General features: G+C 47.1%; 1 protein-coding gene across 2 annotated transcripts in view; it reads left to right on the top strand.

Annotated features, from left to right (window-relative positions):
- The window catches only part of NECAB2 (N-terminal EF-hand calcium binding protein 2), a 76,718-nt gene that overhangs the window by 16,226 nt on the left and 34,710 nt on the right, over positions 1-25,782 (top strand). For both annotated transcript variants that reach the window (XM_086621084.1, XM_086621083.1), the window contains exon 3: positions 21,414-21,522. In XM_086621084.1, the coding sequence (XP_086477210.1) occupies positions 21,414-21,522 (109 nt within the window). The remainder of the gene's footprint in view (positions 1-21,413; positions 21,523-25,782) is intronic.

Raw genomic sequence — 25,782 nt, 5'->3', positions numbered from 1 at the left:
CGTGGCTACTGCTCCTCACGCACAGGGAAAACCTCGAGCTATTCATATCCCACCGGTGTGTCCAAATTAAATCATTAATTCTAAGTGAGAATATTTATAATTCTTGCATAACAGAAAGAGTATTAGCAGCCACCCACATTTAAGTGGAAAAATGCAGTGATGAATCAGGTTTTTGCGAGCATGGATAAATCTGGTAGGTTCTTCTGTGACCGGACAACCAGTCTGAATGCATTTATCTTTTTTTTAAAAAATATAAATATTTGCGTTTAGATACTCTAGATTTCATTTGACAATCAAAAAGCACCTTGTAAAGCTGCATAATGACCTTTATTTACAAAGAGAAAGTTTAAATCTGCGTTCAGTTGTTTGGACTCCTGTATCGTTGCCTAGATCACACTGTTATATATTCAGTTATCCTTCCAAGTCCTTGCAAAGTTCACAGCACATGGTTTTGAAGAGATGACATCTGTTTAAATGGGGACATGCTGTTCCAAAAATAATAAACAACCCTATCAACCAGATGATGAATTTTGAGATAATGTAGAAGTTGTGAAAGGTGGTTGCTGGCCGTGCTCTGCAGGCTGTCACTAGACGTGTCCAGTGCTTCTGTCTGCCCTTTAACCCTATGAAAAGGGTGAAGGATTTGATTTTCATCATTGACTGGCTTGAAAAGGGCACTTCTCAGCTGCTTGTGCCCTTTCAGGGCTGCTTTTTTCTTTCAACAAAGGTATAAAGGTATCTGGTGCACACTATGTGCAGCAGAAGCGAAGAGCTGAGAGTTTTTTGGACCTGTTTTTCTTCTTGTGTCACTTCTCGTTAGCAAATGCATGTCAGAATCAAGGGGTGTTTTCATACTTTTTTGGCAGGACCTCCTGAATTCTGTGGAGTAGACCTTGAATTGGTTTAGGACTTCATGATCAGCTGCATCCTCACGTGCTACAGGCTGACAGTTATGCAGCAGTCCGGCTTTAATCTGGGCCCACATGTGGTTTGCCTACTGCAAGGCTTAAGACAGGGTTTGAGCTGGGCAAGGTTTGTATCCAGCCCAGAAGCTCCCCCATGACCTCAAGTCAATGATGTGGCCAGCACACGAGCTTTAATTTCCACAACAGAAATGTCCATGTCCCCCCTATTTCTGCACAGCATCAATTTATGGCCCATCACTCTCTGAAATTGTTATTTCTGTCTTTCCTAAAGCTTTTCCCTGCTGAGAGAGCTGCCAAAATAGAAGGTACTATGAAAGCCTTCATGGACGGTGGGCAACGGAGGCACTATTGGTCTAGATCAAAGCTTTTGCCCTGCTAACCACCTACCAGTCTGCCCCATGCCTGAGTTTCCAACCTGACCCATCAACCGAGCCTTCTTGCTGCCTGCATTTATCACTGCTAGAGGTTCAGGGTGGCCTGAGACCTGCCCACCCACGAGCATCCTCCCGTGGCTCATCAAACCCCTTACCCTCAGGAGACGTTTCTCCCTGTGCTTAGCAAACACTGATCTGGCAGAGCAAAGAGGTGTCCTCGTTTACGTTCCGACTAATTAATGGGATGGTGTTGTGTTGGGCAGGAGGGCTGTGTTCAGCCTCTAAGATGGGGTGTGTGTGTGCGATGGAGCCTGGGAGTTTCTATAGGCAACGCTCCTTTCCTGCTGTATCCATTATCTCACTTTCAATTCCTTTAACACAGTGAGCTGGAGACAAACAGCAGCGCTCGGGCGTTCCCGAGAGACACGGGGAGGGAACACGGAGCAGAGGTTACTGCTTTAGCCCAGCAATTTGAGGCTGAACGTTTGATCCAAAGGGCAGCGTTTCCTAACGCTCCCACTCTGCTTTGATGTGCCCCAATTAAGGTTTGACAGACGACATAACCCAAGGAAGATGGGGTTTATTTTCTTCTTCTCTCTGTAGGCTGGAAGATGTGGGTTTTCTTCCGCAACCCTCATTAGAGACTTCAGGTCGAACAGGAGCGAATGGGATATGTTATGGTGACAGATTTAATAGCCGTGTCACAAGTTGTGGAGGTTGGCAATAAGGGATCGTGGTTTCCCGAGGAGGCTTTGAAAAGCTGCTCAATTAGCCAAGAGGATTTTTAAAGATGTTTCTTTCCAGAGCCAAAGTTGAGAGATTTAATTGGGGGCTGTGCCACAAGTGTGTCTACATGGCATGATGACAGCCAGCAAAGGGAACCAGGAAACATTAATGGAGCTGTTACCCACTCGTGATCCCTAGCCAAAAAAACGTAAGCTTTATTGGTAGTGCCTTAAAAGTGGTGGTTCTTGTGCTGGCTGTTGTGGAGCACGGAGATCCCTGGATGCTGCCAGCTGGCCCACAGAGCTGCAGCCGTAGCCGTCCCGAAGGCCATTTCAGTTGAAACATTATATTCCTACGTTTTCCTTGCCGATGGATCAGTCTTTGTGCAAAACTGCCCTGCTGTCTCTCCCCGCTGAGTTCACGACACAACCCCCAAACCTACTCCAGGCCCCTTATCCCGATCAGGTGCTGGGAACGTCCCCATGGCCTGGCTCACCTGCAGCCCTTGCGTTAGCAGGTAGCAACCACTGAAGGGCAGGGAAAGCCAAAATAGTGGTGTGTCCAAGAGAGCTGACAACCGTGAGCACTTCATGGGTCTGCTGAGATTTGGCTGCACCAGGCGCACCCGATGGCTCCGGGCAGGGACACCAATAGCGCAGGTTTGGTGGGGCAGGGGGAGCTTTCCCCACTGCAGCCAAGCCAGGAGCTCATGAGGATGTTGCTGTGTGCGTTGGCCCAACCTTACTGTAATGTCGTGCTCTGGTTTCAGGAGAGGAGGGTATCTACAGGAAGGTCTTTTCTGCATGAAAATGACAGCATGAGCTAAAGGGAAGGCTCTGGCTATGACAGCAAGCCAGGGAACTGATGGACACTGAGGGTATCACACCTAGGGTGCTTTTTGATGTGTCTCATTAATATCCCATATTGCTGTTATCCAGGAAGCTTTCCAAAGCAGATCCAGCAGATCAATATTCCTCCTGCTAAATTCTTCATGTTGGTTTTTTTTGGCAGAGATGAAATTTTGAAGTGCTTGGAAAGGACTTTCGGAGCTTGGCTGGCTGTAGTAGTCTGGCAGATTAGAGGGGCGCAGCTGACTGCAGGCTTTGGGGACTCAGCTGATGTGTAGCAGCGACGACGGGACACGGCTTGGGTGCAGGGAGAAGCTCCCAGTGCATTTCAACATGTGCGTTTCGAGTCTTGGGAGTGGAACCTTACAAAGTGTGGGGCTCCGACTGCCTGGTGTAGCTCTCTCCTCCTTTGACAGGCAACGCTCTCATCTCTCTCTTGTGCGTCAAAGCTCAGTGTAGCTCTGGTTTAAGGCTCTTAAATCCTTATGGTATCTAGTTTCACTGGTAGGTATTAGTCTGAAGGATCTTGGTGGCTCCTCTCTGCTCTGTGTTACCATCCTTGCTGCCTGTATGTGTCCCTTAACAGGGGGGACATCATACAGGGCAACGAGGACCTCGCCAGACATCAAAGCCAATGGTGCGCTCTGCATTTTCCTGCCAGGAAATTTTCCTTGCAAAATCTGAGCCCCTTTGCCATAACTGAGGTTAAAAAAGGCTCAGTTTTGTCCTGCTCCCTTGGTGGGAGGGTGTCACCGCTGCCAGTGTTTCTCCACCTGTGTTCAAAGGGACGGGGTGGCTGTGAGATGGCTTTATGCAAAGCTTCTCCTTAGTGTTCAACAAATTTCCCTTGGAAGCACTTATGTACGATGCTGCCTTTGGTGGAGAAATGTTCCAGCCTGGACGTTTTAACTTGTTTTAAACTGGATCAGTGATCCAGTGTGTGTGGTTTGTTTTCTCTTGCCACTCCACCTGAATCTCACATACAGTTTCCACCACTGCTCCTCTCTCGGCAGAAGGACTTTCCTATGTTTGCCATTCACTTCCATCCCTGGAAAGTTCCCTCAAGGGCAGCGAAGCAGATCCTGTGTGAAGGAAGACCACTGCTTTTGCCTCCTGCCCTGGTGCCCACGTGCTGTCCTCTGCGCTTGGCAGCGTGGGAGCGAGGGGCAGCACCGGGCTCTGGCATCACTTTGATTAGGTGTCTTCTGCAGATCAGCTGTATTTATCGAAGATGATTTATTATAGCTGTTAAAATTAAATAGGGCAAAAATTGAATCCAGAACAAATACAATGCTGCAAGTAATCCTTATAATTCGCTAGCAATTTTTGCCAGACAGTTGTGAGAAAATATGTTCTGGCAGCCTGTGTTCAGGCAGTTGGCCAGGAACAGCAATAAATCCTGTGTATCTGTTTCTTCCTATTATCTTTCTTGCTCTTTTAAAATCTGTGTGTTACCAGATAATATCATAGAATGGTTTGGGTTGGAAGGGACCTTCATCTAGTTTCAACCCCCCTGCCATGGGCAGGGGCACCTTCCGCTACACCAGGTTGCTCAAAGCCTCATCCAACCTGGCCTTGAACACTTCCAGGGATGGGGCAACCACAGCTTCTCTGGGCAACCTGTTCCAGTGCCTCACCACCCTCAGATGGAAGAATTTCTTTCTTCTATCTCATCGAAATCTCCCCTCTTTCAGTTTAAAGCCATTGCCCTGTGTCCTGTCACTACACGCCCTTGTCCAAAGCCCCTCTCCAGCTTTCTTGTAGCCCCTTTAGGCACTGAAAGATTGCTAGGAGGTGGTCTTGGATCCTTCTCTTCTCCAGGCTGAACAATCCCAACTCTCTCAGCCTGTCTTCATAGCAGAGGTGCTCCAGTCCTCAGATCATCTTTGTGGCCTCCTCTGGACCTTCTCCTGCAGCTCCATGTCCTTCTGATGTTGGAGACCCCAGAGCTGAATGCAGCACTGCAGGGGGGTCTCAGGAGGGCAGAGCAGAGGGACAGAATCCTCTCCCTCAACCTGCTGCCCACATAACAGCACAGCACATTGGAGAGAGGGGAATAATTATCATACTGACTTGCAGTGGGGAAAGAAGCGTCTGAAGCTAAACCGATCATACACCCCGATCTGTGGTGCAAGACTCCCTGCAAGGACAGTCTGGGGACAGGAATAACTGATTTTTTTTTTTTTCCTGGGAGAACGCGTGAAAACAGATGTTCATGGATGTGAGATGCGGGAGCCCAAGTGTCTTTGGTTTTACTCCTGATTGTCTGCACTCTGGGAAGGTCATGTGTCGCTCTGGAAAAACCCTGCAGTGATGTCAGAAAGTGTTACAGGTAGAAATAACTTAAAATTATTTTTAGAGTGGAAATTTCTCTTCTGTGACCCTGCTGCAGCCTCAGCACAGAGGGGGAAACCTGTCTGTGCTTGGGCCAAGTCCCGGCCGGAGCTCAGCTGCGAGGGAAGATGCTCTGGCCACGCTCCCCCAGAACATTGAAGGGCCGGTACATGGTGGGCTCAGGTTCAAGAAACGACTCAGCCCGGGCTTTGGGTTTGGATCTGAGGTTGGATCCTGCTACCAAGTTTCTGCCTTAATTCGATAGCGGTATTGAGGCACCCAGGCGCAAGCAGTGTCAGCCCTCTTGTTCTTCATCACTTCCTAACCTCAGGCTGTGAAAGGGGACAGGTTTTGGGGTGCTGCTATGGGTAATGATCAGAGCCAGTGGCTTTCAGGTGGCTCTGGTGCTGGGCAGGTAAATACAGGATTTATTTTCCTTAAGCCAAAATAGGAGCCCCCCAAAAGAGCCTGTGTGTTCTTTTGGCATATGGTGGTTTGGTTATGTATTACTCTGCTGGGCCGGCACAGAAACACAGGTTTGCACTCGGTCCACTAATAAAAATAAGTACCCTGGGACTTGTTTTCCTTTCCAAAGGGTTTTGTGTTCATCATGGAGATGTCGCTTTTCCAGTTGGCTGGTTTGCTGGCTTTCAAGCATGCCGCACTCTGTGAAGCATGGCTACTTCTCCTTCCTCGCCGTTGTATACCATCAGTCGCTTTCTTTGTTCTCTTACATCCCAGTTTCTAAAGAAGATTGGATTACTCCTCACAATATGATATGCTTTTTGCTTTCTTAATCTGTAATAGACACACCCGTTAGGAATTAATATCTGATGCCACTTAATGGCCTTACTTTTGCCTCTGTGGGAGATAACCAGCTGCAGGTACCAAATGTGCAACACTCACCAACTCCTGCAACTACTCCGTGGGCTGAGGTAAGAGGAGTGGAAGGATGGAGGAGCAAGAAGGGACCAGGCATGAATTTTAAATTCTCCTGCCTGGGCAAATTGAGCGATGGGAAGGCACAGCTTCCCTGGCTGGGTTTCAAACCGGAGACTGGGAATGGGGGATGAACTTCTGTCCCTGGACTTTATGGAGTTCAGGTCTTGGTTATCCGCAAACTTAAAATAATCTTGTTATACTTTTGTAGCTGGAGTGATAGTGGTATTAATTAATAAGCCTGGTATGTGTTAAACAGTGGGGAAAAAAAGTGTGTACTATAATTGGAAGCACTTGCTTGCACAAGACCATATAAACAAGATGAAGTGTTTATATTTCCCAAAGAAAGGCACCAGACTTGTTTCCTCTCCCCTGCATCCTATAATCTAGTTGCTGGAAAGCAGCAGAGCTTAGATCTTACAAAAGAGATTTCTAGAAATTCCTAGTGGAAACTAGAGGGGAAAATGGTTTTGTAGCATTTAACTGGAAGAAGAGTTAGCTGAAAAGAAGTTATGAAAGTGGGACTGTACATAGTAAAGAGTATTAAAACCTCATGCAACAAGAGCAGGGCTGGGCCATTGCAGTATAGCATGAGTAGATTTTTTTTCCCGTTTACCTCCCGTCTTCTACAATTTTGGTATTGAAGTTGTAAGCCCACAGTCTGTGTTTCTTTGCTCGAATACTTGGCTGTTGGGACTGCTCAGCTTTTGAATTATCAACATGCTGAGCACTTGGGTCCTTTTATAAAACTAGAACAGGGATTAACTGTTTCTCAGAGCACTGCCATGGCAGCGCTCGGCGCAGGTACGTACGGGCTCGCCATGCTGTAGGAGCCCAGTTGTTCTGGAGCACGAACATCCCGCGGGACTTTGGCAGGTAGGAAACCACCAGCCCACCATCTGCAAGTGCCTTTCCCTCTGCAGCAGCACATCAGTGTGCTCCGTGAGATGGATGGACGAGGTCCGGAATTAGCTTCTCTTTAATTTGTCTGGGAATAGAAGGCAACAGCAAATGGTTGTTGTCTCCCACGGCAAATGTCATCTCAGTCATATGTGGCAAACAGCTCTCTAAGGACAGGGGGTGGCTCGGAAATCCTGATAGCTTCACCCATAGCTTTGTGCATTGAACTGGTCTGGAAATCCAGCTTGTTCCAAGAGCTTGGAAATGCGAGTAGATTTAGTGGCTCTCCTGCAGGGAATGGAGGGCCCGGAGAGAGCTGTTCTCTGAGGCTGCAACAACGTTTGTTGGCTTTCTGAACAGCTTAGCCATGGCAGGTTTGACAGTGACGTGTGAGCTGTGGGTGCTGGGAGACAGAAAACATCTCTGTAAACTGCTCCTTTGATGAAGCTCTTAGACGAATGAGCCTTCTGTGCCAGGACGTGTACTGCTTCAAATGGGTCCAATCTCTGCTAATAAATCACCTCCTCCATGCCACGAGGGCTTGATTGAACATCACAGGAGATAGCATCGAGGGCTAAACCTAACATTTTCTATTCCAGTAGCTACAGCTCGTAATGTTGAGTATTTCAAAGTAGTACAGTGTTCCCTCAAGCGTTTCTATCGCCAAGCCAGGCAACCCGCAGTGAAATCTCCATGTGCAGAGTGATGCCTCATTTTTCTTCCTTGTTACTCCTGTTGCAAATCCCGAGCAGAACTGAGCAGGGCTGTGCTCCCCATCTCAGGGCTCCCCAGCTTTGGGGAAAAAATGGTCAGCAAATTGGATTTCTCACAAGTAGCCTGTATAATGTTTCCTGGGATGGCACTTTTGTGAAACCTAGAGGCTGTTAGGTTTTGGGGGTTTGTTTTTTTGTGTTGTTGTTGTTGTTGTTTTGGTTCTTTTTTTTTTTTTTTTTTTTTAAATACAAAAGGATTCCAATGATTTTGTTACCAGAGCTTGGAAGAGGAAAGATGTCTTGACCAAGTGTGTCTTATCGTGTAAATTCTTAAGCATCACAGTAAGTGTTGGAGACCCTCGGTGCTGCCACGCTCTTGTGTTAGTTTAGTTCTGCCAGAAGCAGGAGGTGGTTCACACCTCACCCTTATGTCTAACAAGTTGTGCCTCTTGACTTCCATGGCCCACGCTCCCCTTTTCCTCTTCCTTCAGCACAGTGCATTGGCTTCCCAGCTGGTTACCCATGCCAGCTCCATCGCTTCCCCCTCTGCCCTCCAGCCATCGTGATTCTCTTGGCATGAGACCTCAAAGAGAAAAGAAGGGAAGAGAGCAGTGGTTCCCTATGCAGTGGCTGTGAACAGTGCTTTGCCGGTGGCTTTGGACGTGCTGACACGAGCAGCATTGCCGGGTGTTCCTGTGGGTCCATTGCTCGAATCTGGATGGTGGCTTGGGGAGTTTGGCATCGCAGAGGTCTGCAGCAGGGTCTGGCAGCATCTCTCTGCCCTGCCCATGTGCCGATCCGTTGGGATCCAGCTGATTCCGGGTTATTGGTCGTGCTGGGAAAGGCTGCGTGCTGCTGCTGCAGGTTGCAGAGCTGCAGCAGATGCTGCCAAGAGGGCGTGGAGGAAATGTGGATTCAGCAAAAGCCAAGTAGCACACGGCATTAAAAATTCACAAAGGCTTCTCTGAAACTTGGTCTCCCGGAGAAGTGGTTTAATGAGCTGCAGCAGGGCTGGGTGGGAGAGCGGGGGGACCCTTCCCCAGCGCCACGTTAGGGAAACAGCCCCTGCACACTGGTCACCCCCATAGGTTGATGCCTTTATGGTTCTGAATTTATGATGAAAAACTGCACCAGGAGGTCTTTCTCTTCTTTTCATGCTTAGGAACTCAGCAAAAACTTGGTCGGGTTTGCTGTGGAAAAGTAAAACAAAAATTGAGAGACTTTTGTCAGTGTTCAGGAGAAAACGTTAGGATTAAACTGAAACAGAGCTTGAAACACTTTGAGTCTGGGATTTTCAGATGTTCCTTTGGGAGCTTTCTTTAAGAAGAGAAGGCAGGTGATCCTGTTTTCCCCTGGAAAGAAAACTTGCTGGCATTTTTCCGATGATTTTGTCCTTCAAATACTTTTTTTTCCTCATCTTAGATTTAGCCAAACGAAAGTGGGTCGGGCTGAACAGCCAATCCCCAGTGTTGTCATACCTGGGACTGGGGGACAGGGGCTGAAAGGCACCGACTGGGAGATGCTGAGATGGGGTGGGGGTGTCAGGGGATGCTTCAGGACAAGAGTCTTGAGTTGGTGCACAGCTTCCCCTGTGCCGTTTGTGCTGATACTAACGGGCTTTGGCAATGAAATCTCGAGTGAAGCACGTTGAAAGGGGGGGTTCAGGGATGCTCAGCCTCCTGCCGTGCTGCGCCGTGACCTACTTGTCAAACCAGCGCCTGCGTGGTCTGGGGGGGTGTTCCTGTGCAGCTCGATGCTGCGGTGGCTCTTGTTCTTGTTTTAATTTAAAAATTATTTAACTTATTTAAATTTATGTTTTGTCCTTTGTACGTAATTCTCAATTCTCTGCAGCGTGGGGCGTGGTGGAAAAACCCAGCAAAATATCTTTCCCCTCCCTTAAAACCAAAAAGCCTGATAAGAGTCCTGGTTCTTTTTTTTAACCTGCTTTTGAAACGAATAACTCCAAAAGTTGCTGCAGCTTTGTTAAAAGCCAGTTGCAGAAGTATGTGACTAAAGATGTGCTCGTTTAATTCACTGAAGGAGAAAAACGTATTTGGGTTGGTGTTTTTTTTTTCTTTGCAGTCTTTTGGCAGCAGATGCGCCTTCGCTGCAGGGCTGCTCTGTTGCTGTGCTGCTCAGCTGGTTTTGCTGGAGCAAACGGATGAAAGAGGGTGGAAAAGATCCGCATTGTTTGATTTAGAGATGTTGAACATCTCCCACAGGGCTGAGGCACCCATCCTGCCCTGGACAAACAGCTGGAGGTGCTGAGCACAGGGCTTACATTTTTTTTCTGTGAAAGTAAATGAGAAATGCAGACGCTTATTAAACGGGAATGTGAAATTAAGAGCAACTGTGCTGGATTCAGTGGGGCTTTGTCGGCTGCTGTCCCCATGCAGCCCGTGGGGAGCCGGGACGGATGGCACTGGAGACCCGCAGGAGCGTTCCCTGGGAGGTGACTGCTCCGGCTCTTGTTTATGCCTAGTCCTGAAGCAAAGATTACCAAAAAAAAAGAAGTTTGTGGAGGACATTTGGCAGTTGGCAAAGGAGTTTCTCAGAGAGGGACCGTCAAACACGAGCAGTAGTTTGGTTTAGAGCTTGAAACTTCTTCAACGGGAATTTTGAGACCGTTGGAGTTTCAAGAAACGAAATGTTCGTGTTGCAAGAGATCAGCGTTGGAGGCTTATGCCTGGGCTTCACAGGCCAGGGGCTAAGACACGGAGCAAGTTATTAATTATGCAGCTTCCAATTTGCCATTCAAATAACTTCTAGTCAGTCCTGGCACAGGGACCTGAATGTCCTATACACTGATAATGCAGGAGGGTAATTTTTCTGCCTTCTGAGAATGCAAATGAGGTGTTTGCTTTTCGAGTCAGTTTAATTCGCTGTCTTCATCTCTGTGCAGCTTGTTAGCCCGATGGAGAACTGTTGGTGATGCCAACGCAATCTGGGTATTGTTTCATGGGACTGCAGGAAGCCATGAGTTTGTAGCTCTCTAATCTGTGGTAATTTGCTGCTAATTTGCCAACAGTCAACAACTCCCGGTGGCTACAGCACCAAAAGAGCCGCAGTGCCACTGCCTTCCCCCGATGGGTGGTAGTCAAAGGTCGTTTAGAGCAGTGCTTTTCCTCCGCTGCGATGGTTTTACTCAGCACAGAATAACGTTTGTTTTACAAGGGGCAAACAAAGTCATGGTGTAACTGGTGCCAGTGACAGAAATCAGGTGAGGTTTCAGACTTGCCCATGGCCGGGTGGCTCATTCCCGACACAGGGACACCCCCCTCATCCCATGGGAACCTGGCGCAGCCGTTGCACCCCGAGGCTGGTTCTGGCTTTTATGCTAAATCCTTCAGCTAGGTTGAAATGCAACTTCTGCTAGCATAGCTCAGGAAATCAAATAAAATGTTGTAGTTGCATTCCTAGCAAATTTTTTAAACTGCCTTAGCACTTCTGCAGCTGAAACGCTGCCCGTGGCTCCTGCCCGGGCTGTCCTTTGGTCCAAACCATGCCACGTCTGGATTGAGCGCGGTGCTGCAAGCCCCACCAAGAACAGCCTAAACCCCAGGGAGGTCTTCTCCTTGCCCCTCCCTGCCCCAGCCAGGCCAGCACTACGCTTTCGGGAGGCAACACCATGAGTTTCCATAAATTGCTGTCGGTCAGCAGCAAAGTGCACACCTTCCAGCCACTCGGATCGTGCATCTCCTCTACTTACAGCTACTTACTGATATTCAATCAATTTTAAAAATTTAATTTCATTCTTCCATTCAACATCTATGATGCAGCTTGCATGCAAGCCAGTGATTCGATTCTGGAAGAGATGGTTAGCCAGAAGAGCTTCCTTTGACGACTGCATATGGGAGATGAGGGGTGGAAGAAGTCTTTACAGGCACGTCTTTATATTATGGCTTGGAGCATTGGCTCAGCATGGGCTTGGGTCATTTTGAGAGAGGTGCATGAGAAGAACTTTGTTGAAGTGCAAGCTGGAGTTGTAGGAGACCTGAAGGAGAGCATGCTGAGTGCCACCGTGTTTTTTTGTCTCTGCTGATCACCCTGAGCCTTTCAGTATATCCAGTGTGACGGCACGGCGGGAGCGAGAGCCTCGCAACAGCCTGAAACCACAAGTAGCTTTTGATGTGTGTGTGGGGAATTGCAAAAAAAGTCTCTCAAGTCAACCCACTCCTCTGCTTTGATGGTGGCAGAGCTCAGTAGCAGATTTAAATATCTCTGTGATTCCCAGGCCACCTCTGTTATGCATACAAAGGAATACTTAACCTTGCAGGGAATTTCATGTAACACTGGTTTGCTGATGCATAAAAATGAACTATTTGTTGCATAGGAAAATAGTAGCTATACTATTTAATATACATATCAAAATATAAATTTTTCTCCCACTCCTTATTTTAGTGTATTTTTCATGGTTTGTAGTACTTCCCATACAGAACAGTCATTTTTAGGGCACTACAGGACGCAGGTTCTGTCCTTTTTTAGCAAGGTCTCCTTGGGAGAGTTTTCCCTTGAATGGGAGGAGGAGGTTTTGAGGTCAGGATTTACAGCTTTAGGGTGGCTGGAGCACGGGGTGGTCTTGTATTAAAGACAAGCTGAGCTCTCTTTGTGCTTTATTTCCTGTTTAGATCAAATGTTTAGAAAGGCTGTCAGCAGCTTGTGTGCTTTGACCAGGGATTTGGTAGGGGAGAGTTGGCTGGTGTTTTTGAAATGTAGTGTTTCTGGAGGGTGACTTGAAGAAGGGGTCTGCAACAAGGCTGCCTGGGCAACAAACAGAGATTTTGGGGATCAAGTGGTCAGGATCAAAGGTTGGTGATGTTTCAGCCACTTTTCTCCATACAATCTTCTCTAAAACAGAAATCCTTGTTTTGTTCTACTGCATCCATGACTCAGGTTCCAAAAGGAAAAGAAGGTGGGGAGGGAAGATGCTGAAGATATTAAAGGAGAAGGAAGACAACATTCGGAATGATAGAGAAAGATGGGGCTGAGTAATGCTGGAGAGAGCAAGGCAGATGTTTGAACATGTGGAAGATCAATGCCTTTGGGAGAAAAACTGGGCTCTTTGGGTTGGGAGGCTGCAAGCTCTGCACGGGAATCTGCTGCTTCACCATGGTGCCTTGTGCTTGTGTAACTCGCAGGGGAAACCGTTTGAATGGGCAAATAAATCAAAGGTGCTAAACACTGTGCTTGTTCAAAGTCAGCCAACCATTTAACAGCACCCAATATAAAGGAGACAGACTGAGGCCAACCAAGATGAAAAATAACAGAGAGGCAGTGGCAGTTGCATGTCTGGGGCTGCTGATGGCTGCAACAGCTTGGAAACAAAGATTTCCTCTGTGGCCGATGGGGAGAGTGAAGAAAGTGGGAAGAAGGTACGTCCCCGATCTCTTTATATTTATTTATTTATTATATATAATATATTTATGGTATTTAGCCCAGAGGAGCCCTGAGGTCTCCTGTATTCTACTGCACTGACCAGTGCATCCATCTGGGCAGCCTCCCCTCTGGCCCCTCTCAGCTGCCCAGGCTGGAGCCCAAAGGCAGGTCAGCTGGAGATCAGGTATTGTCTCTTAATGGGAACTATTTAGCAGGCGGTCACTTTCTGCAAGCTACAGTTTGTTTTCCCCAATGATTTCCCACTATCTGCCCTGAGCTAGACCAAAACGTTCATGTGCAAAGCGTCTCAGGGACCAGATCACCTGTGGTTCTCAGAAATTGTTACGGAGCAGCAGCATGTGGAGGGGCTGACTCAGTATTTTCTTGTCCCACCACAGTTGCGAAGCAAAAGTCTTGAAATCAGCAGTTGGCATTCATTTTCTTTTCAAATTGCAAGAAAAGGTACCTAATTAGTGAGAGGAAGACTGAAACAGATTACCTCCTGTTTTCTCTAGGAAAATGGTGGATTATAGAATGGTTCGGGTTGGAAGGGACCTCAAAGATCATCTAGTTCCAACCCCCCTGCCATGGGCAGGGACACCTTCAACTAGACCACGTTGCCCAAAGCCTCATCCAACCTGGCCTTGGACACTTCCGGGAATGGGGCAGCCACAGCTTCTCTGGGCAACCTGTTCCAGTGCCTCACCACCCTAATTTAGAAAAAAAATCTTGCTTAGATCTAATCAAAATCTCCCCTTTTTCAGTTTAAAACCATCAAGAAAGCTTTGTAGACTGCTGGCATCTCTGTCTGAATCCTCTTCTAAATGTTTGGGTAGTTTTTGCTATAGCCTCTATTAAGCAGCATTTGCATTGAACCTGGCCAGGCTATTTGCATCCTGGGGAAGTCTGATCCCAGCATTTAATCTGAAAAGAACTGGGAATTTTTTTTGGAAGACATTCCTAAATAGCTGTGATAAAACACCCAAAGTCAATATATTGGGTGAATGCAAAAAAAACCCCAACATTTAAATAATCTCATTACAGCAGGGTTAGGATTATCTGGGAAACTGAACAAAAGTAGAGTCTTCACAAAAGACAGTGGGAGAAAATGTGCTCTATCACTCCTGCATTTCTCCCTGCCTACCAGCCTACATTTGATATCTATCTATAGCTGCTATTAAAAATAATTTCAAAATTACTTCTAATTCTAAGATGAGAAAAGGCTTGATTTGATGATAAAAGCTGAGCAGCTTGGGGAAAATTCTGGCATTAATGGACGTTGCTGGATGGCCAGGCTGTTTCTGGGGAGAACGAGGTGCAGGTTTCTGCCTACAATGGAAGTCCCCACTTTTTCCCAGGCCAAGTCCTAGAGGGAAGATTGTCAGTCATCGTCTGCGTGCCACATGCAGACTCATCATCCTAGACAAGACCCAGGCTTCAGGTCGTTCCTTGACTTCTTATGCTGACTGATGTGGTCGTTTTGAAATGAAAGTAATTTTTCCCCCCTTTTTAATGGACATGAGAAGGTTACCCTGGCAGAAAAAGGAGCCTCAGTCCTTCTACCTCAGTGCCCGTGAAGGATTTTGGATATGCACCAGTTCCAGTTGTGCCACAAAACTGCATCATCTGCTGCAGAGCAGAAAGAAAAAGACTAAAATTGACTTAATATTTTGTTTGATGAACTCTGTGCTTTGATATAGAGAAAAGTACCTTCAAATTATGGAAGGAGAGCTGATCTTTATTCCTGGGGTAAGAGACTAGGGAGGGGTACGGACTGACTTCTTAAGAGATGTTCTTTCATTTGCCACGTGTAACTTATGTCTCTAGAAGTCCTCGTCTGAGCCTAGGAAGGAAAGATGTCCCAGGAAGATAAAAAAATCCCAGAGGTTTGTATTAACACACAGCAAAAAGAAAATGGTGGTGCCGAAAGCAGAGCTGCACGTGGCATTTCCCGCTGGGCTGTGGTGCACGTGCACAGCCTGTCCCGGAGCCAGGAGCACGGGGGGGTGTGCTCGCGGGAGCTTGGTGGGCTCTCTGGCAGAAGACAGGAGGCACAGCCTTGAAACTGTGTTAAAGGCAAGAAGATGGAGGAGGAGATCATGCCCAGTACACGGAAAAGCATTTATCAGGTGTTTTCCAATGAGTTGAGTAAGCAAAACCCCAGCTCCTGGAGTTCAGTCCCTGGCTCTGTCTGTATGGGAAACTGTGGCTTCTTCTGTGGCAGCCTTTGCATTCCTGTGCCAGCACCAACCAGTTGGTTCCATCAGCCATCCCAGCTGGCATTAGGAAACACGCAGAAGTGTTTCAAACGGACACTATCAGCCGTGATGGAAACGCCAGTCTGTCTCTCAGGTTATCCGTGCGGATTGCTTGGTGTGGTACCAACTCCTGCGAAAACACCTGGGCTGGGCATTAGATAACTTTGAAAAAAAAAAAGGTGATTTTGAAGTATTTCAGTAAATTGTTTTCACTAGAAAATGACTATAATTGTAGTAATTTCCTTTTAAGGACGTGTATTACACCTCATTAGCAAAGACGTTTCCGAGGGCTCCGTTCCAGTGGCAATGGCGCCGTCCTTGTAAGGGGCCACGGAAACATGGGCTCTCACCCAGAGCTCGTGTGGCTTCACAGCTTCAGCCAAAGCTGGAGGTGAATCACCAGCCCTCCTTCCAACTCCACTCAGTTGCCCCCAAAATACTGCTGTGATATTGGAGTCAGAGTGGGTGGGTAATTTCCAGCTGCTACGTGCCTGAGCGAGTCGTGGAGGAGCCGTAGATGACTTTGGGAGCGGATCGGGTGCTGCAGGGAACGCACCCCTTCCTTGGCTAGTGGAAAGGTTCATCATGGATCAACTCTGTGAACCTGGAGGTAATTTTTCCTAGCAGCCCAGGACTGAAAACTCAAGCCTATATCCAGCCTCATTTAAATGAACAAAGCTGCTCCCACTGACTTCCAAGGCGGCTGGATGAAGGGTTCGAGGTAGAAGCCAGCCCATGGCCTCGCTGGCTCATGTACCTGCATGCACCCCCCCCAAGAAAGAAAGAAAAAATACAGTTGTCATTTTTATTCACAGACCATGTAAAATCCAATTTGCTTACCCATAGCTCTGTTGGCACTTACACATTAAGTGACTCTTAAAGCATTTTAGAACTCACGGAGTAATAAAAATAAGTAATGAAATATATTCATAATATAGCTAGAAAATATATGAGCAGTCTCAACCTGATGTAATTGAAAATGAATTTAGCAAACTCAGGCTCAGAACAGTGGCCTTTTTTTGGTAGATGCTTTAAGCTATTTGTATAGCCGAGTGAATTTCGGAAAACTCAGCCATCAGATTTCCTATGTTTTGGACGATTTATGATCTTAGTTTGATTTTTCCCCTAGCTGCGTTACCAGGTGAGAACAGCCTGATTGTGCGAGTTAGAAAGTGTAAAAGACGCCTCTAGACTCCTCAGATTTTTCAAGATGGTAAATGGAGTAATAATAAAATCACAGCTGGGGCTTTCTGATGTTCTCTGTTATATCCTTCTCTCTTCAGTTAGTTTTAGCTTTGATAACTCTACTTGGCTGGTCATTTGCTTTGGTCTTTGCCTGTGATTGAATTATTTTGGAAATGAAGATTACTCTCTCAGGAAAAAATGATAGCGGAATAGCTGTGGCTTGATTATCTCTGTTCTCATCCAATCAGCACCAATGTAGGCGATTTCGAGTCAGTGGCATTTGTCATAGAATCACAGAACAGTTTGGATTGGAAGGGACCTCAAAGATCATCTAGTTCCAACCCCCCTGCCATGGGCAGGGACACCTTCGACTAGACCAGGTTGCTCAAAGCCTCATCCAACCCGGCCTTGTCCTCGCTGCCAGCGTAGGTGTTGACTTCAAGTATGGGGTTTAAAGGGGAGGGACATGAGCAGATGAAAGAAATCAACAAGATTCCTCTGGATCTTGAAAGTGGTGGAAGCTTTATTTTGTTTAGTGAGATTTGGTGTGGAATCTCAGTTTTTCTATTATCTTTCCTATCAAAAGTAGCTGCCTAGGACTGAAGTGTCCCCAGATGAGTTCCTACCAGGCAGGGCACGGGTTAGGTCATACCTGCCACTCAGGTATGATGCTTGACACTTCATTTGGAGAATCTGTATTTCTCACACCCAGGAGCTTTCAGCAGAAAGCAGGTTTCTGGAAGTCTTATCCATTCTTTGACGAGCACAGACGCTTCTGCTTTCAGAAAAGCCTTGCTTTTCTGTGACTTTCCTGATAAGGCTGCTCCTGGAGCACGGCATCTCCAGCAGCTCTTATCACAGCACCCGTGGACCTGCTGTTGGTAACGTTGTGGTCAATCCTCCTTACCTAGGATTTTCTACTCTTTTAATTTTAACTGTCAAATCCCAGCCCGCTCTGCTTCCTCTTATCGACGGAGCTCCCTGAAGGCTCCCTCTCCCGCTGGGCTGCGGCAACCGGCGGATTTCGGGCTGCTTCACAATTATAGATACGCAGCTCGAGGATTATCTTGTTACTCTGGAAGGGTTTTGCTTTGTGTGTTTGCAGACAAGTATTCCAGCTCGTATTAAACAATGCTCAGCTTTAAGCTGACCGGCACTTTGTGGTGTTATTTGTTGGGGGATGAAAGTCTTGAGAGCTGTTTCCAGGTAAAATTTGTGCTTTTATTTGAATTCCTGCTGGGGCCAACCAGTTCTGAGGGGTCTCCAAACAATAAAAATGAAAGAAAATTTACTGTCACCTTCTCTTTTCTCCAGATCCTTCGCCCGTCCTATATTACTTTGGGCTGTTCAGTGCCAATACAAGTTTGGCATGTGTCGGTACCTGCCTCTCTGTTCTTATCCTGCGACTCCTGAGGCTGCAGAATAGGAATCACCAGCTTTTTGGCACAGATTTTAAATTCCAACATTCAGAAGCTGCAGCCAAAACGCAGCCTGGCACTCATTACTCACAGCATTACTCAAAAAAAACCCCAAAACACCAGACCAAATCAAGCAAGAGTAAAATGAAAGAGATAAGTTATAAGATATAAACTAGGTAAAAAAAAAAGGATTTCTTTTCCTTAAACTTAGAAACTCTTTTGTGCCTTTCAGAGGTGAGCTAACTGTAAAGTCGGATTAAAATATTCTCCTGAAAAAAAAAATCTCTTCCTTTTACAGTTTCTCTTTCACAGTAAGTTGGTTTATGTGACTTTCCTGGGAATTTAATTCTCCCTTTGTGTGGAAGGACAATTTTGAGATGAACAAGCACTGATTTAAGGTTTACAGGAAAAGTATGCCGTGTATAAAGAACTGTTTAGCCCTCATGGGATAGAAATGCCATTATTCTTTTGATCTTGATGCTTGAAGACATATATTCTTTGCCAGTCAGGATCAGAAGAGACCAAACCTTGACCTTGGCTAGGATACGGCATAAATAGGAGCACTGTGGGGGAACCTTCTCATCCAGTTGTGCAATATACAGAGGTGGATGGTGTGGATGGGGCTCTTGCTCTGGGCACAGGCTTTTATCTGCTTGGGCTAAAGACTGTTACCACTGGGTTGGCCTCAAGGTGACAAATGCAAGGTCCTGCACATGGGTCAGGGCAATCCCAAACACAAGTACAGGCTGGGTGGAGAATGGATTGAGAGCAGCCCTGAGGACGAGGACTTGGGGGTGTTGGTTGATGAGAAGCTCAACATGAGCCGACACCGTGCGCTGGCAGCCCAGAAAGCCAACCGTGTCCTAGGCTGCATCGAAAGCAGCGTGGGCAGCAGGTCGAGGGAGGGGATTCTGCCCCTCTGCTCTGCTCTCCTGAGACCCCACCTGCAGTGCTGTGGTCAGCTCTGGGGTCTCCAACATCAGAAGGACATGGAGCTTTTGGAGCGGGTCCAGAGAAGGCCACAAAGATGATCCAAGGGCTGGAGCACCTCTGCTATGAAGACAGGCTGTTCAGCCTGGAGAAGAGAAGGCTCCGAGGGGACCTCCTAGCAGTGTTCCAGTGCCTAAAGGGGCTACAAGAAAGCTGGAGAGGGGCTTTGGACAAGGGCGTGTAGTGACAGGACACAGCGCAATGGATTTAAACTGAAAGAGGGGAGATTTCCATGAGATCTAAGGAAGAAATTTTTTGCAATGAGGGTGGTGAGGCACTGGAACAGGTTGCCCAGAGAAGTTGTGACTGCCCCATCCCTGAAAGTGTTCAAGGCCAGGATGGATGAGGCTTTGAGCAACCTGGTGTAGTGGAAGATGTCCCTGCCCATGGCAGGGGGGTTGGAACTAGGTGATCTTTAAGGTCCCTTCCAGCCCTAACCGTTGCATGATTCTATGGCGCTGGTGCGATGCTTCAAGCAGTGAGTACTTGTTGAAGTATTTTCCCCCAGCCAGATGCTTTGGTTTTGTGTAATCAGAATCAGACAGCAAATCTGGGACCCGTCCCCTGAGCTGTGCATTGGTATTCTGCACCCTGCCTGCTGCAAAGAGGTCACGTTTTGGGGGAGGAATGCAGAAAAACAACACAGGCAGCTGGGCGCTCTCTATAGCCGTTGTGGTGCTCTGAAAATGATACCCTTGTCACCCAGTGTTGCTGTAGATGTTGTTCTCCCGCTGTGTTCCTTTCGTAATTGCCAATTAAATAAATATCTTGGACTCAATTTATCACTGGTCTAAATTTGTCTGTGTCGGGCAAGGGAAACTGGGTTAGCATTTGGCAATGCAGGTATGTTTTTAGGAGCAGCAGACCTATTTCATTTGGGGAAGAAATATTGTGTCTCTGCAGTAGGCTGGCTAATTTTGTCCTCTCGCATCATTTCCTGAAAGAGAAGCAATAGGGTTTATAATTGATTTGATTAAATAATAAATGATACATTCTCCTACTACAAAGTAGGCACCATTTCCAGTCTATGAATCTTCTGTGGATATGAATGGAAAAGCTCTAAATAACGCGTGACCTGGCGTAGTTATTCCCCTTAGGCACTGCTGCACGCCAGAGCACAGCGTCAGCGGCTTGAGCGAGATATTAGAGGTAAATTAAAGTTTCTTTAAAGTTTCTTTTGTCTCTCTCCCATTGCTTTATTGCTGGACCTCAGAGGAGCTTTCTCCAGACTTCCTCGCTTCCAGCTGTGGTTTTAAAGACGTGCTGTACCTGTCCACAGCACGCAGAGAAAGGCTCCAGATTTAACAGTGAAGTGTAAGCCTTTGTCACCTTATCAGCAAAAGTTGCAAAGGAGTCCTCCTCGTGTCCCCTTCCATATGGATTTGATGATTTTTGTCTTTCTTGGTCATTCAACTAGACTATAGTAACCCCAGTATTAAATTAAAACTGGGGCAAATATATAAAATAATATGCAAAGTGTATGGCCAGATTTTCAAATCTGGACGTTATTTTTCAGCCTCTGAGTTGAGATCAGAGACACTTTCCCCCACGCGCTGGCCGTCTGCAGGGCCTCTTCGTACAGCTGGAGAGGAGGCTGTGCCCAAAAGGCCAGAGCCTCCAGCAAAATGAATGCTTAAAGGATGAGCTTGGAGCTTGCTGCTGAAATTAGAGCAAATTCCTCTCTAGATGCCCAGGAGATCATTATTAAATCTCTGTCTTATGGCTCCTTCGTGTGCTGGTAGGTTGCCGAAAGGCGCCCAGCAAGCTGTAGCCCATATGGCCAGGCAGGTGGATTCTGGTTGTCATCAGGTCCCTTCAGAAGTAAAGGCATGACACTAAGGTGACACAGCTCTTGTCTATTTAGACTCTTGACAACTGAAGGAGGACGTGCCTTGTTGTGCTTGGTAGCCACTATTTTGTGTTTCTGTCCAGAGCTGGGAAAGGCACTGTGTTGGAGGAGATGCAGCTGGATGGAGGTGGCAGAAGATACTGCTAGGTCTGGTGTTAATTCCAGCCCTGGCTCTTTTCCTATCTATCGCATGTCCCTTACCGAGCATCCTGTATCCTTTGAACACAGGGTAGAAAAACACTTTACAATTTCTTAAATGTGGTCCAGTTTTAGGATGAAGCTTGCAGGATTTTCCTCTGTAGGCTTGAGTCACGCTTTGGGTTAATGGCCCGATTAGTTGCTAAGGGCCAGTGCATCCATACCCAGGAGCAACGCATCTTCAGCTGGCTTGGGTGCTGCTAGAGCTGCCAGGTCCCATCCCACGGCCGGGAGCTCTGCATCGGTTGAGGGCCAGTTCTGTAGAAGCACTCAGAGATAATTTTGGTCTGAATCTTTAAATCTGAACATAACTCTTAATTTTTCAGTCTTGCCCCTCGCTTTGCCCATTCCCTAATGATAGCTGTGTTGCTGTTTGCAGATGACGGGAAGCTGTCCCTGGAGGAGTTCCAGGCCTTTTTTTCTGATGGGACACTTAATGAAGAAGAACTTGAGAAGCTCTTTCATACCATTGACTCGGACAACACCAAGTAAGTTGTCGGTGCTGACACCCTCCCATTTCACAGAGCCTTTGGATCGTGGTGTTAGTGTGCAGCAGCGAGGCTGCTCCGGAGAGCTAAGCTCTGCAGAGGCTGCAGGGCTGCAACTCGCTTTGCAAAACTTTGCAAAATCTCCATTTCTGCTCGAATTGCGTCCTTTGTGATGGCCACTGAGACTTCTTTTGTCTTGGTGTTTTTTTCAGGCCATTTTCTCTAGTGCAACCTGATCTTTACAGCATCTGAAATGATGATTAGTTTTACCCATGAAGGCTTTTAAATGGCTCTTCAGCTTTTCCACTCTATCTAAAAGCTTTGCCGTGCTATTAAAGGTAACTGTGTGAACCTCTGCAAGCATAGTCCTCTCTGGCTATTTTACACACAGCAAACTGGAATGAGTTGTGGTCTTGTCTCTTCGTGACATCTCTGTATCCACTGCACTTGGACCATGCCTACTTTTCCCTTCCATCCAAAATATCCCATGGAAAGTGGCGGTCACTCTAACACGTCAAAGAAACGAGACCCCTTCTCTTTGCGGTGAAGCTCAGCTGCGCAGGTGCCAGCCCAAGCCCTGCAGCTGCTGTCACGGACACTTTGCCTCTGCTGTCACCCAAGAGCCCGCCGTGGCTGTCCTTCTGTCCACACAAAGCCGGGGCGAGGCAGCGAGGGGACTGGCTGGGCACTGGCATGAGGGACGCAGCCCATGGATGGGTTTTCTCTTTCTGGGAGGAATCCATCTTCAAAAGCCTGAGCAGTTTAGGCTGTTGGAAAATACAAACCAAAGCCAGCTTTGAGTCATATTCCAGCGTGACTCTTATTCCTCTGGAGAGAAAAAAATTCTGTCCAAAAAGCAGATGAAAAGAGAAACCCATTTCAAATGAGAAGTCTTGCAGCAAGTGCTTAAAAAAAATAATAGTCCGGTTAATTATGGAGCTTTCTGGCAGCAGGTGGATGGGTCTCGCCCGTGTGAGTGGTGCAGGTTTTGCCACCCATCCGAAAGGTCCCCTGGAAAGCAGTGATTGCTCTAGAGTGCGCTGGCACCAGAGCAGCAGATGTAAAACTCACCAGCCCAGTATGAGGGCTGCTGCTGAAGGCATCTCTGAAGGCAAAGTAAACATGAGGTTTCTCAAAATCCCATCTTTCCAACACATGTGCTTCCCAAAGTTTATTCTAAGATCAGAAATGCCAAAGACCAGCTTGGTATATACTATTCACTGAATAATTAATCAAAGGAACTTCAGTGATCTTGTTACTAAAATGAGCTGGGAACAATCCGTCCCTTCTAATGGTTCATCTTCAGCAGACACTAGATGCTGCCTTGTGCTTGGTGGGTCTAGTTATGGAGCTCCCGGTGGTGCTCCCAGATGGGCTCTCCATAGATGCTGGGATTTGGGTGCTCACCTGCCTCTCCGCTGGCATAATTTATAACATTGCCTGAGCTTATCAACTTTCATCTGGCCTTTGAAAGGATGCAGACAGCAGATACGTAACCGGGGATGGACGGGGTTCAGCATGTGGAGGTTTCTTCTGGCTTTCTTGAAATGGGGAATTGGCTCACAGTCTATTTTGGGGGGGATTGTAGAAAGAGTGCAGCTTGCTCTGAGCCTTCCAAACTGAACAGAGAGAAAATGTGCCCTTTCTAAATGCCATGCAACAGTGCTGCTGGCAAGTGGGGTCTCGCTGGGCAGCTCCTGAGTGCGGTGAGAGTTCCCACAATTCTGTAGTATTTTTTTTTCGCCGAGATGGCATGATGTAGTCATCGATACCTGTTAGGGACCGAGACTCGCACAGAGCAGTGTAGCATCTGCTGTTCTTGGCTGGAAGGAAAAGCAACGGGTTGGTCACCCTTCCAGGTTAAATCCTTGCATGGAATTGGCACTTGATTATTGGTTTGGAAAGCGTAGGCACCTACAGCAAACTTACCAAGCTGGGGGAAGAAAACATTCCTTGTTTTTTATCAGCAAGAGTTCTCTCAGTCTCCAGAAAACCTATTTCAGAGCAGGGCTTCCTTCTGCAAAAGTGCTTTTCACATGAAACGAGTAGTTTGCTTGACTGCAGCCTTGCGTCTGGTGCGGTCCTTGCTGTTGGGTGTGCGCTCTTCACCTTGCCCTGTCTTTCACTCCCCGCACAGCGAGTCGGCGGGCTGTGGGAGGTCGGGGAGGACGGGTGCTGCCTGCAGCCCCTGCCTGCTAGAGCACTCGGGTTGCAATTTCCAGTGCTGCTGCCACCGAGCAAGAGGAGTGGAGCTGTCGTTTTTTTGTTTTACAGGGGAATATAGGAAGAATATGAACTTTATCTTTCCAAAAGTCTGTTTGTATGACGTTTATTTGCTACTTGATAGAAGTTAATTTCCTTTTAAAGATGTTTTTTGATGCTCCGTTTTATCTCTGTGCTTTTCTCATATTGCCCATTGTGTTTATTTAGTGTGCAAAACGAGGTTTGATATTGAAATTACGTTACAGCTGCAGTAGAAAATGAGGAAAATTATGTTCCTGCTGATTATTAGTAATTGCTGTTACCAGCCAAATTACAAAATGTTGATTCGATTTCCTGCAGTAATTTTAAGAGCAGGGAACTGCCTTTACTGGAGAGGACAAAATGAATGTCCATACCAGTTTCTTGACTTGCTTTAGTTGGGTAGATGGTGGAAAGGAGAAAAGTTGGGCAGATGAGTGGGAAGATGAGGCTGGTTAATGGTGCAGGAGCAGCTGTGCTGCTGCCAGGAGTCCATCACAACGTGCTACAGCCGGAGAAGCGTGTGCTTCTGTCTTGGGCATCCATCTCCGTTCCCCAGCAAAATGTTGGCAGCCAGGTGTGGTCAGGAGGGCACTTAATTGAAATGAGATACTCCATAATAGCCCAGGAGGGTTAACGAGGCTCCTTTCTTTTTGACTGCCTGGGAAGTGTCTCTAGGAGGTCAATGATGTGGCATGGGGGACACGGGCTCCAAACCCCAGCGTTTCATTACCGGATATCTCCGTAAGAGAATCTGCCATCCATGGCAGGGAGCGAGGTCCGCGCTGGGAGTCCCACCGTCGCTGGTTATTTCATCTGGCAGTAGGAACGTGCGAAACATGTCACGTTTTTCAGTCGTTTTTGGCAATGTTATTTTCGTAAACCCACTGTTGCTTAAAAACGGTGATCAAGTGGCATTTCTCTTTCTGGCTGCCCCCCTTCCCTCCTCCCAGCTGAAGCAGGAGGCAAAAGCAAGGTGTTGCTAGGTGCTTTCTCACTGTTGGTTTTAGCTGCTATTTCAGGAGGTTTCAGCAGTGCTTTATGGGGAGCTGCCTGTAGATTAATGGGGAGGTAATGATATGTTACTATTAATATCAACGCTACGGGAACTGTACAAATTATGTGTATGATATGGAGGCACACAAATTTAAGTGTGTATATATATATATATTTGGTTTAGTGGCAGAACAGGGCTTTAGAAAACATTAGATTGATGTTCACCTGGGAAATCCTGTTATATTTGTGGAGTTATCTATAGCTTTTCTTAGTTTTTTCTAATGATATGTATCGATTTTAAAAGGAAAAAGTCATTGCAAACGGGAAGTCAAACAAGTTTTAGGGTTGCAAAGGACCAGATGAAACCCTTTAAAAACGTTACTGCAATACGGGATGAAACTCACTTTGTCTGACCCGCAGATCCCTTCTTCTTCCAGCTCCCTGGGGCAGCACTTACGCCCGCTCTGCATCCCCTCGGAAGGAAGGAGCACCTCCCCGTCCTTGTGAAAGCAGGGGGAGGTCAGCCGTGGCTGTTGACTAAACTAATGTGGTCCTGGCAGGGGATTTTAAAAATTCCTTTTCTGTCTCGTACATTTTTCATAGCTGCAGAAGACAATCCTTCAGGGAGAGATCTGCTTGCTGGAGCAGGACTTCTCTGACAAGCTGTACAGGTCCATTCACAAGAAGCCAAGAACATGGCATTAACATTCTGCTGCTCTGTCGTTTATTATCTCTTTGCTAGGCTTACAGCTCTTCTTTTAATTGCTTTGTTTTTCTCCCCCCTCTCTCTAAATGAGCTCTTCTCTCCAGTGGCAAACACTAGAAAAAGTCGGAGTGTGCATGTAGGATGATTAGCAGACGCGGTATCTCTGCTCGGAAGCCCTTCACAGCTTTCCCAGACTGTCACTTCTGCTGGAGGCTTGTGACAAATGCAGAACTGAAGACGATGGGGTTTTCCAGTGTGTGCGGTGTTGGGCACTGTGCCACCTCCAGCCCTTTGTGCTGGTTGTGTAGGGCCGTACC

The sequence above is a fragment of the Tauraco erythrolophus genome, chromosome 15, assembly GCF_009769465.1.
Source record: "Tauraco erythrolophus isolate bTauEry1 chromosome 15, bTauEry1.pri, whole genome shotgun sequence".
Taxonomy (NCBI): domain Eukaryota; kingdom Metazoa; phylum Chordata; class Aves; order Musophagiformes; family Musophagidae; genus Tauraco; species Tauraco erythrolophus.
Note: the sequence above shows the minus strand (reverse complement) of the source record. Positions and strands in the feature narration are given on the sequence as shown.